We start from the raw sequence: 13,550 nt of genomic DNA, 5'->3' as shown, positions 1-13,550 counted from the left end.
ATTGCATTAACACCATAAATTCAAATTTAAGCAATGTTTTTTAGGGAACTACACTCTTTTGGGGGGAAATGTGACTTGTTCGCACCCCTGGGAAAAAATACCTTCCTTGCCCCTCCCTGGAAAAAATCCTGCGGACGTCCATGCACATGCTCTCATGTTTCGAAGATATTTCGCATTTATATTAAGTAATGACACATGTTTTAAATAATTTATGCGCCGAAAGTACTTCTAAAATGTTATGTTTCAGGAGACAAAAAGAAACACAAATATATTCCGCTTGACATGCATGCGGGTTTTGATGTGTTGTGCGGTTGACAATACTGTGGATTTTCTCAGTGTCTGCGATGTAAAGCAGCTTGGCGTTTGAGGGAAGACTGGCACGGAAGATTCTGTGCTCAGTTCTCGCGCGGATTGATACATAAAACCTGCTGCAAACTTAGCCTGACGCGCGGCTTAGCTGTTCTGCTTTTTTTCGCAGCAGACGACGCTAACACTGGCAACACCGCTCAAGTCTAGTGGAAGCGATGCGCGGGAAGCCGAAGAAGTTATGCCTTACAGAGTATATATAGTACCTCATTCTGTAAGTGCAAACCAATATCGGTATTCACAAGCAGTTGTGTCTGCCTCGGTTTTTAAGTCGGCGTCATCTTCAAACAGTTCACTTGCACTTCCTTGGCATTTGGCAAGAATCTACAAGTTCTGTTTTAGACAATCCATTGTTACCAGTGTCTCGTATTTGTCCACACGCATGTAAATCACCACCACCAGCAGCGGCATCAGGATTAATCATCTAGGGGTGCGGACGGAAATTTTGGGGGTGTGATATGGAAAACAAAAAAAAAAAACTGAAACATGTGAGGAGGAGTGAAAGTCAGAGTTGCCAGCGCATTTTCTTGCCTGTCGTCTACCCTTTTGCGACGTAATCAACCTGCTGACTTCTGACAAATAATTACTTTCCTGTGTGTTTGTTCTGATGTTATTTAGCCCTTGAATACATTTGTTGTACCTGTGCAACTCAAAATATGAGGTCCCACAACTTTAATGTTGCAGCTAATTATGTTGAATGATATAGCTTTATCATGTGCACTATAGGTATTCCTACATCCAAGTTTCACGTTCCATTGAAACAACCGGTAATATTTCTTAGAAGCCATATGGTTTGTTTACATCGCCTGCTTACTTACAGCGGACATACAATAGAATAGAAACCTTTGAGAACTAGTTTGATGTTGCATTTAAGCCGAATTAGACGTGTTTCAAGATGGCGGACAAAATATTGATGTTGGAATTTTATGGCTTTGCTATAATGTTTCAATGAAACTTTTAAAATATACCGTAGTGTATGGTCAAATTGCAAACATGATAACTTTCATAATTGACTTCAGTATTGACATTTGGAGTTGTTTTTTTTTTGTAGTTCATCGAGTTTCACCTCGATGTGCACTAAATGCGCGGTAGAAATATATCTGTCTCGATGTGTCTGCGGTGAACCTACTTGCAAAGTTCCATTTGACCGAAAAATCGTCGATAATTCGAATGATCTGAACGAATTGTTTTTACATAACCAAATCGTACAAGAGAATCATTCGGAATATATGAACTGTTCTAAGATTTTGCGATGTTGAATATTTCACTCCATGCTAACATATTGTCTTCATCAAAATTCATAATTTCAGCTTCCTTGGTTTCATTATTCTATGATATTGTGTGATCGTTAACCATAACCATCTACAGGACCTGCTCAAAATAGGTATTCGTTGCTTTTATGTCTTACAAACGGCCATTTTTCATACGGTTTTACGAGATCGTATGAAGATTGTCGATAACTGTTTTGTAGCGATGTCCTAGTAAGATCCGATGAAGGATGGAAATATGATGTGCAAATAGCTCCAATTCAGCGCCATCTATCGAGCGTCAAAGCAATTACTAGCCTTAAAGGATCTCGTACGGATTGGATATTTATGAGCACTTATCTCTTCAAAGCAATTTTAGCGCTTGGGTTGGCGACAAAGCAGGCTTTAGAATGTTATTTGCCGTTAAGACAATTTGATGCAGAAAAATATTGCAGTTCATTGTTATGGTGTTGTGAATCTTCTATCGGACTATGAATTTATGAAGTATTTTACAGCGACATGAAAACTAATAGGAATTTAATTGAGAATGCATTTACACACAATGAAAATTCTTACATGTAACCTAAATCTTTAAAACAAGCCTTAGTTTTCTCATAAATTACCTCACTAGATGGCACGCGAAACAAGAAACAACATTTTCGCAACTAAAATAAAACCATGGGTATCTGCAAAGTACTACTGATATTCGATAGAAAGTTGTAATAATAATGTATTTTATATACGAGTATGTCTTGACTTTTAGTAATATGTGGAATGCCATTTCAAAGTTTGATCGTAATTTACCTTTACTATTACTCGTATTCTCTATGCTTGGTGCAGATATAATGTTCAACAACACCAGTGCATAGTTAGAGATTGGTTTGTTCATTGAACTCTCCAGCCTAACTATTGCCTATTTTTGTGGAAGCAGGAAAAGGTTTATTATCCATTTGCCTTGACTCATCTCACCCAACAGGTTAGTATGTCCCGGGGTTTGCCCCGAGTTGATACTTTCCTGGAGATGAGGCCTAATCGAAAAGGTTTATTATCCAAACGTTCAGTTGAATTTTAGGGTCAGTCCAACGTTACGTTTGACATTTTACACATAAACGTTAAGGTTCTAGGCATGAGATTGGTTTAAGATATTCACAATGAACTGATTTTATAGAATTATGAAGTACTTTGTGAACTCTCCTTGCCCCTCCCTCACACACACTTTTTACACTTGCCCCCCTAGTTTTGGAACCCAATCGCCACCATTGCTGGTAACTTTTATTGTCGAAATGTGCAAATTATGTGCACTCACAAACATCTAAACCATAATGCAATTTAAAACAATAATAATTTCCATATTAATTTGTTTTGTTATTTACATAGAGTAGGACCACTTTTCGTGGAATGTCCCTTTAGGTTTCTCTACACCTTGGAAAAATAAAATAGTGGAAAGTTGGACGTTTGTAAATTTAGACCTACCTGAATAACACGAAAAATGTATATCTATGTCGAACAAATATGGCGGACAGGAAAATAGCTCTTGCCGTATGAGCATATTGTGATATAATCACTGCATCCGATATAAAAACTTGTAACCAACGGTAATTGAAAGAGCAGTCTATGTAGATCTCAATGTATCAATTTTAATCTGATTGGAAATATAAATGTTATTTTGTCAATTAACGCTGTAATATACACTCTGTCGAAATCAAGGATGTATAAAAAGTAAAGCACATGTTCCTTCAAATTGTTTACAAGTCATTTCAATAAATCATTTTCATCAGTACTGTCAACCTGAAATAAATTTTGGCGAGACAGATTGACTCACTCACAGTAGGCCTTTCTTGAGGAACTTGAGGGTGCCTTGCCCTCCTCCTAGCCCTCCCCCAAAAATCTGCTCCTATGTTTCATAGTATGGAGTAATAAAATATACATATAGTGAGAATCATAATTCAGTTAACTGTAAACAAAATTATAACATTTGTATAAAATGTTGGTGACAATTACATAGGAATAAATCATTGATAGGACTATGCTACCACTCATCCATGTAACCAGTAGCGGAGATTGAGTGTCAAAACTGGGGTGATGGGGGCAAGAACAGTTTACATTCAGAGGGCTGCATATCGGTCAGAATCGCTTACTAGGCCCGCCTGGCTGGTCGGGCGGGCGAGTAAAACTATATACCTGAGTTTTGACCCGTCAAGCATCGAAAGCCCACGGGTAACTGGAAGGCCTTGCAAGACGAAGCTCGCTTATCTTCAGCGTATGCTCATTCCGGTTTTGCACCGTCTCCAGATACATGAGTCACGCAGTCACCGTTGCCAACTATTAGATTCTAAACTGTTCTAGGCGCACTTAAAATGTTCATCACTTTTATCAATTTGAAATTGCAGACATTTATTCCTTGCTAGAAAACATTTGTATCACTCACACCCAGTGGCGGCGATTTGGTTCCAAAACTAAGGGGCCAAGGTTCAAAAGTGGGGGGGGGGGTGCAAGGACAGTTTAATTTCCCTTGATACATGAGGTTGGCGTGGTGCAAAAGTTTCAAAAAGTCGGGGGGAGGGTCAACTGCACTTTCTCGGCCCCGCCCTTAATTACCGCCACTGCTGACACCTGTAAAGGAGTACGAACCTAGTTTCGCAAAAAGTGCCATCGTAAATATTTTAGAACTTTGTGTGACTGGTGATTGTTCTACATTATACTTTTTTGAGGGAGTGTTCCCCTAGGGCGCAGTAGTAGAGTCGTCGCCTTGTAATCAAGGGGTACCGGGTTCGATACCAGGTGGAGGCACATGGTGATTCGGATCCCACTTTAAACTATAGTCCAGTCCCGATTAGCCTTATTGTGCATAAATTGACCAAATAAATGAATCAAACAGATTTTCTCTCTGGTGTAATTTTGCCAATTCAATATCCGAATTAGTTGCTCAAGATCCCCCCCCCCCTTGAACACTAAGGCACGATGGTCCATAAAATGGAACATGAAATCAGAATTTGCATTATAAAAGGTTTTTGAATATTGTCATCTCTTTCAACAAATCGTCGTTCGCTCATGTTGTTATAACACCAGTTAGCCTTGTTTCTTATGATGTGAAAAATTCAATATGCTGACCAACGCAGAAATTTATTTTATTTTAAAACATAAACTAAACGTAACGTTTCAACCTTCTAGCAAGGTTTTCTTTAGACTCTGTACCAAGTACCAAAAAAATGTTGTTGCTAGTTATCTAGTTCTACAGACCGCATTGATAGTAATACGATGCAAAATATAATTATTGTTAGCTTGTATCTTCATACGGGTGCAAATAGCAGGCAATGCTACTTACACATTCCAACAAACGAACAACGTAAAAATGAAACCGAGAAGAGATTTACGATTTCAAGACCAGAAAATTGACATAAAATGAACAAGACACACAAACCAATTTGAAGACCTTCGAAACAAATTTGGAAAATGTGTTTTAGTTGGTTTGACATAATAATGAAACTAATTTGAGAAGTTACAAAAATCTTAGGTACAGTGGCGTAGCAACATATCGCGAGGCCCTGGGCGAGATTAGAATGCATGGCTCCATCCGTTCTTTAAGTTTGAAATATCAATGTGAATCGATATACAGTCATCAAGGAAACGTCAGCAAATTATTATATTTATATAATAGTCTATAATAATAATTAATTTCTGACGAAAATTATATTTAATAGTACGCGACAGAGACATTTACACTTGGCATAGCTACATTAACACGCTGCTGGAATTTTCATTAATACGTTTTTTAAGATGTTCTTTAGACAGTAAGACAACTGAAATATCCTTAAATAAGAACCTTTAAATATAACCTATATATTATTTAATGAGTCGATCTTTGTTTCCTCGTTTCAAAATTTGTAGGATGTAAATGTCACAAACCATGGCTTAAGTAGAAAATATCGAAGTACGCACATAAAATGTCTGTGCTTGATAGAGCGGGGGGAAGGGGCTGCGCTAAACCACAATCCTGTCTAGGTGACCAAAGTATCTACCTTCAAAGTCTTCGACACAATCGGTTTCAACATCAACAAATCTTAAAACGATAGTCATTTGCACCATAAATGTGAAATCTTTGGTGTAATCAATTGATACAGCTAATTTGACTTTTTTAATTAGCAATTTTGCCTTTGTTGCACATTAATTGTACCAGTTTACTTTGAATTTTAGGGCTTAGATGATAATAATAATTGTGAATCTCATTTTGTTCTTACGTCTTAATGTTCTTGTAATATTAAATATTTGACGCAGTGCCGTAACAAAATCGTAAAGTACGCGTCCGCAAGAAACAACTTTAGGTCCCTCAAGTACAGCCAGATTCTTCCAGGAAATGTATGTAATTACTTAGAATGGCTGGTTGTGGCTACATTTACATTAATAATTGTACAAATTGATGCTCTACCTCTGAATTTTCACATATTACAACATATCTTTCTTTCACATTTATGTATTCAAAAGAAGAAAATACAAATACTTACTTATCCCCTTCCCAGCCCCTCTTAACAGCTAGTTGGATAAAAATAATGCTTTTTAAATTATTTTTTATTTTTTTTATTTAAATCGATCTTTTCTCTGGCATCGTACACATAGACATATTTTTTAAATAGAAAGGCTTTTTTCTGATAAACGGCCCTGTAAAATATTTGAACAGTTTGATTAAAGCAAATAACAAATTACATGTAAATATGCATTTCTCTGTTTCTGGAACTGAACATAATGAACCTAATATGAAAATGTTTGTTAAGTGTGTTAATGAAACTATTATAATTTCTGTAACGTTTCTTACAGTGCAAATATAAATTCTGGATGTATTTGAGATGACATATTACATTGATTTTCGTATGAGCTTCACCCCATCAGGACATATATTTTTTTCCTTTATTTCCTTTCTTAGAGCACAATAAACACCATTAAATGAATACGAGATTAATATACTTTCACAAAAAGTGATTCTGATATCTACAAATTTCTTGTGTACATTATTCTGTAATTTTCTTTAAAGTGATTTCAATAAGTGATTTTTTAAAATAGAATTCCTCAATTTAAATTTTGATTTAAATCAAACCACCTTGCTTAACAGAAAGCTGACTTCTGGGCAGCGAATGACACTTTTACATCAGATCTTGCCCTTTCTCGTTCAAGTGTGAGATTACTGAGTCCGGTAAATTTGGGCTGAATCATACCATTCGACACTACCTTCCAGAAGTTTTTCCTAAGTTTCAATTTTGAGAAAGATAGTTCTTTTTTCGTGGTTGTTACTTGAAGAATAGGAAACAAACAGGAGGCGGTACAGGATACAGAGAACACTGGAAACTAGTTTAGAGCTATCAAGGAATAGAAACTTTGCAAAGCACTTGATTTCAGATTTAAGCACATTCCTGAAACGTAAAACTTTATCAGGATATTCTGAAGATAAATCATCTTCGTGCCCGTTACAGAGGACAATAGCTGCATCTGAAGTTGTAGGAACGAAGGAAGAACTGCTAATATTATCCATACCCTTCCTCAGTTTAAAACACCGGAAGCATTTAAATGCCCCATACTTTGCTCCGTGGCAGTTTGAGGTGCTTTATCATTAACATATTAAAATCGTGTAGGCTATGCAAGGTCACGAGACAGAAGAGAAGCCAAGACAAAGCGCTTTCTATTCAAGAAAATAATAATTGGATAAAATTGTCCAAGCAATTTTTGCGTTAATGTTTCACATGAGAAATTAGAATTGTTTTGACTTTTTGGGGCCCCTTAGGCTTAGAGTTCCCGCCCGCCTCTGATATGACGTATTTATTCAAATCATAACGTTAAACTAGAATATAAGGCCAGATAAAAAATGTTTTAATTTTATTGCCCACAAAAATTAGCGTTTTCTATCTTTCTCACTTCCATTTATTACGTTTTTCGTATCAACCTCATGGGAGGCAAGGCCCCTACATGCGCGAGACCCAGGGTGGTCGCCCACTTCACCCACCCCTTGCTACGCCAATGGTTATACAACCTCAAAGCACCTGCTCCTAGCAGAAATTCAAATATTTCCATGCGTAGTGAAATATAATGGCCGTTGGCAACACTGACAGCAGTGCTCGCGTCTACTTGCAAGAACTACATCGAGTCACACGGGTCTTCTTAAGACCCGGGTAATAGAAAAGCCTGGCAGGCATCGATGCCTGTGCACAACTGTGACGTGAAGCTCCCTTGCGTGATGTCTGGGCTTGACGTGCGTGTTGCGTATTATTGTAGGCGCGTCTCCTCGCAGACGGGTTTTTTTCCGGGTCTTGTGCAGGTCTCTATTTGGTAAACGAGGCTTGGTATTAAGAGGCCATATTACGGGGGGGGGGGTAGTGGAAAAACATGGAAGACAACTGCACAGTGGACCGGACTACAACTTTAAACTGTAGGTCTAGTCCTGATTACCCTATCTGATCATAAAGATAAAATTAATAAAAGACAAACCTTTCATCCGTTACGCCTCCCTCGCCTCATTCCGGTATCTCCATAGACGAGAAGAAACGTGACCAGACGGAGTTTCGCCACAACATATGCTTTTTTATGTAAAAGCGCATATTTTGGTGTAAAATTCATTTTTAAGAAAATACTCTAGGTGTTTGCCCCCATTCCCTCATTGGTACCGTCTCTAATCAGTACTGAGGTCATTTGAATACACCCCAGGTGAATTTCGAATCGCTGCAAATACAATTTTAGACACTGCACATTCATATTCATGAAGCACACACATCCTGAATAATTTATACAATGGATAATAGAAGTTACGTAACCCAATATGAATATATGCATTTGTACAGCCAACGGCAAATTTAGTAGTAGGCAAATTGTCAATCAGTATGTTCAAAAATGTTGTTTGCCCAACAAGGTACATTTTAATCTGTGAGAAGCACAGCATATGATGTAACACTTGAATTAATATAATGTGCAGATTTTTTGACATAATAAAAACAGCCTAAATATATACGTGTGCGGTGTGTGTGTGTGTGCGTGTTCAAGTACAAGGGTTGTTCACTTTGTCCTCAGATAAAGGGGCATTCAAAGTGGAATCCGAACCACTGTACACTCACCGGCAATAAAAGTAGTGTGACACATAGAAACTGAAATGCTCGCTTCTTTGCAAGGCGTTATGTGTGTTGCCTAACTGTACGGCGATAGGTGGATATTAATAGCAAATTTTCAATGGCAAGTTGTATCACCGCCTAGAGTTAGGCAACATATCACGCCTGGGAGGGAAGCGAGTATTTCAGGATGAAGGTGTCCCATTTGTATGGCCTGTGACTGTACAATGTAACTACAGCAGGAAACGAACACAGAACCGTTAGTGGACTTCGTGAAATGGTAGTACTTGTACGTTATTTCCATTAACAATTATTACAGAAAAGGATAAGCATCAGGTTAATTTCCTCAGACGATACCGTCACAAACACAAAGGAAATATTTGATCTAGAATTCTCTCGCTTTGTGCCCATCACTTAACGTTATTGCCTTGTAACCAAGCAACTCCAGATTTGATTTTCTGTGTCAATCTATTATTTGTGTCTAGTATAGCTGGTCCCGATTAATGTACGTACATGCTCTAAACTTTGTTAGGTTAGTTTATTTTCATTGAAAGTACCATTTATTTTAAATGAAATTAAAGGAAAAACTATACAGAATTTGGAATTATTAATACAAACATTAGTTTCGTGGTTTTTAAATAACATATTGTTTCATAGTAGAAATGAGATTTTATTTGTGATGTTTCCACATAATTTAGCTTCATTATGATACAGTATTATACCATAAGATAACTAAATTATTTCTAATTCCGTTTCAATTGTCTCTATATTATTCCTATATCTTAAGCTCTGAAGAATCCTACTTTATTTCTTATACAAACCTTATTTTGAAGAATCTATTTATGATAATTTTTATAGCCTTTGCATTGTTCCATAATCGTATATGTGCATAATCACACCTGTCACAAAATTTGTTACACCCGTCACAGGCAAAAAATATTTATGAGAAAAGTATTTAGTAATATTTTAAGAAACTAAAAGTATCGAAATGTCGAGTAAAGTTTACTTTGTGAAAATAAGATGAACTTGTTTCATTAAACCCATAAGTTTCACAGAGTTTTCTGAAAAACTGAGGAAGGTTCTAAAGTTAAGTGTCAGAATTGTCACACCCGTCAGAATTACAAAAAATGTATTTTCTGTAGCTGAATATTAAATTAGGGGATAAACATTCTGAAATTAAACAACTTCCATCAAGGAAAATGAAATTACATGAATTTATAGAGTTACATATTTGAAAATAATTTAAAAATGAATGTACATTTATCTGAATGTCACACCCGTCAAAATTGATTTGCCCTGTTATTATTGTATCACTCGGAAAAGGATTGCACGAATAATTTTTGTTCGTTGCAATGCAATGCAATCAATACTTTGTCATCCCTTTTGAGAGGGGTACGTGTCCCCCTGCCCCTATCGCTAAATCCGCCAATGACAAGTACAATTCCATTCCATAAACACATACAGAATGAAGAAGAGAAAAGAACAATACACAAAATAATTTGCTTTCTGTCATCTTTATAGACACGGACACTTCTGGGTTTTAATGATCTCATTCAGAGTCAATGGGTTTGTTACAATCCAGAAGTGTCCATGATGTACAGTGGGATGCACAGTATTACTCGTCAAGTTGTCCATGACTATTGTCATTGATTTTTCTCTTGTATCCTATGATTTTTTTTAAAATGAGTTAATATCTACGTATATTGGTGTCAGGGGCGTGCGGTGATATTTGGGGTTAGACAGCGACTGAATATGATTACATTTCACAGTTACCATTATCATACAATACACACGCAAGTTCGAAACTGTAATACAATTTATTTGTAAGGACGTGAGAGCCATTACGATTGTGTAGTGGTTATTGCTGTTGTGTTACATAATAATCGGTTTAAGGTTACTTTTTTCTTTTTAAATTGTTACCGGCCAATTTAAATGTACGCATTGAATATACTAGCATTAGAAGTGGGTGGTACCATTCCCTCAGCTTAACTATCCCTGTCACAATAACTGAACCTCCAGTGCATTGCATCGATGCAGAAAAACTTTCAACAAAATAGATAAAGTCTAAGCATCTTTGGTATTGATTTGTATTTGATTTGATATCAAAATTAGATTTTAAGCCATTAACATACAAAATAAAAATATACTTCTTGTAATTAAGGGGCAATCACAAACACACATGCAGAGAACAACGCAAACGTCACAGAGGATTATATTGGCTGTGAGTCCAGATGCCAGAGCCTAGTTAGTCTGCAAAATGCAGTGCAGGGTGTACTACATGAAAATGAGGTGAACATTTGGATGTCTTACATCAAGTATTTAAATTAATGAACACCTTAATAGTTTTCTGGTGCCTATTGGCAAAATATATAACATTATTACGATACTGAACCCATTAAATCCATCCACACTCTTATAAAATCACAAATCACACCCTGCATTGTGCCTTGTTAATTAAAATATATTCATGATTAATTTTGAAACATTCATATTCCTTAGGTACATTGCAAACCAAATCAACTAGTAGCCTGGACCTTGATGTAAAACTGTGATCGTTTGAGACACATATATAAAATTGAAATTGTATTTTTTTTACAACCCATGGGGAAAAGTGATTAGATGTCTCTCACATAGGAATTCTTAACTTCTCTGACAGCTGCAGACTTGGAACTGGTTAAATTAAAAAGCTTATGCAATAATGATTTGAAAATAAAATAACATTTCACGTTTCCCCTCAAATGTTTATATTGAGATTCTCAAAAACCCGCATGGCGCAGTGGTCGCGTCATGGCCTTGTAATCAGGGGGTTCCGGGTTCGATACCCGGCAGAGGCATATAGTGGTTCGGATCCCACTTTAAACTGTAGGTCCAGTCCTGATTAGCCTTACTGTGCATAAAGTGGACTTAAAACACCAAATCAACCAACCAACCAATCAAAGACCCGCATTTACAACATTAAAGAAAAGTTCTGAAGTATCTGAAGGAAATCTATAGTGCGTACAAAGAAGATGCACATTGATATGTCATGTCCTGAGGCATCAATGAATGGACTGACTTATTCTACGGACACATACAGAGTAGTTTTACAGCTTATGTTGACTGTGCCGTAAAGCCTAACATTGTAGAAATGTATTTTAAATTTGAATCAAAATGCGAAAGTTATAGTATGATTTTTTTTTCTTTCAGATTTACCAACACAACACCCCATCATTAGCAACTTGAAACAGCGGTATAGGATAAATGACTGGCTAATAGGTAACTGCTCATCCACGCCTTCCACTCCAGCCGCCCAGCTCTCGTGGTTCATTAACGGAGATGCGGTAAGATCACTTTCTCCATGCTTTTGAAAATGTTTATTGTCTGAAGTAGGGCTACCATACGTCCTGGTTTCCCCGGACATGTCCTCTTTTCGGACCCTGAAATTTGCGTCCGGGCGGGTTTTTACTTTTATCCAATCATCATAGGTCAGAGATCACGATGTTACAACTTTTCGAATCATTAAACGTCTGATGTTGGCAGTACTGGACGATGCGCTAAGCGTTAGTCGTTTGTTGTTACAGTTTCAAGTTCCGGTCGATGTGATTTCCGCGTCATTCGTTTGTTCGTGTTTCGAAGTGGAAGTTAGAGTTTGCGAACACGGTGTAAGCTACTAATATGCCTAAATGAAAGTGCAAGTTTACTAATGAGTTACAAAAAAAGTATTCATGTTTTAGACGTGGTAGAGACGATTTTGAAGGCGAGTGTATGGTTTGTAAACCCGGTACATATGTGTCTGTGGTAAACAAAGGAGGGCTAGACTTGCAAGCACACGTGGAGTGCGAAAAGCACAAAAGAACCGTCAGAGGTGAAGCTTCATCCACAAAACTGACTCAGTTTTTCACGAAACCTGGCAGTGAACATGAAGATAAAGTAATTTTAGTTAATGGTGATAAATTGTGTGATTTATGTAATGTTTTCGTGTTTGTGAATACATTGATGGTGTGTGTGACTTTCGAAGAAAATGTCCTCTTTTTAGCATTTCAAAATATGGTAGCCCTAGTCTAAACTGAATAGTCATTATGAAGTAAAAATTAACACCTGGTGCTTTTTGTCCTGTACGGATTCTCCGAATAGATAAAACCTCATCGCCCTGAAAAATTATGATGGAACTACATTAGATAGAATACTTCTCTCCCTCTTGCACGATTTTTCTATTGAGTGAATGGATCCACGCCTACGGTCAGCAACAGTTCATTCGGTGTATCATGTATTCTCTCTGTCAGGAACATGTCTGTACAAGGAAGGAGCCCAGCTTGATGAAGACTATCACCTCCTCAACTGCAAGCGTCCCAGCTACACACTGCACCTCACGACCTCTTGCCTAACTTCCTCCTTTTTGCCACTCTTGTAACGGTACAGTAATGCTGCTCGCTCTGCGAACCGTGCGTGATTACGAGAGCGTTCTTTCACAAGTAACGCGAGTTGCCCAGATCTGGTCTTAGTAAAGACTTAGTATTATCCAGCAAAATTTCCAGTTTCATTCACACCTCGTCATCTTCTTCGTTTCTTTTATTTCTCTACTACGTGTCACGTTCCTCTCTTCCATTCTAACACTCTGCAAATGTAAGACAGCGCACGGCTTGACCAATGATACTGTTTACGAGATAGTAAAAAGACCTTTGCGGAGGACTCTGTTGATTGATTGATTGGTTTTGTTTATTTACTAAGCTTTTTGGCCACTTTTGGCTAATTTCAGAAGATGGGGATGAGTGATGATGTGCTGAATGGACACTCACAAACATCCATGCCCAGGCCAGGATTCGAACCCGGAACCCCTGGCGTCGTAGCGCGATGTGCTAACCACTCCGCCACGGGG

General features: G+C 37.4%; 1 protein-coding gene across 1 annotated transcript in view; it reads left to right on the top strand.

The window, feature by feature from the left end:
* The window catches only part of LOC145987836 (uncharacterized), a 524,248-nt gene that overhangs the window by 402,602 nt on the left and 108,096 nt on the right, over positions 1-13,550 (top strand). Inside the window, exon 4 of the mRNA XM_083122576.1 lies at positions 11,882-12,015. Coding sequence (XP_082978702.1) covers positions 11,882-12,015 — 134 coding nt within the window. The remainder of the gene's footprint in view (positions 1-11,881; positions 12,016-13,550) is intronic.

Source organism: Lepisma saccharinum, chromosome 5 (assembly GCF_977018435.1).
Source record: "Lepisma saccharinum chromosome 5, izLepSacc3.1, whole genome shotgun sequence".
Classification (NCBI taxonomy): Eukaryota; Metazoa; Arthropoda; class Insecta; order Zygentoma; family Lepismatidae; genus Lepisma; species Lepisma saccharinum.
This window is presented reverse-complemented; position numbering and strand designations above follow the sequence as displayed.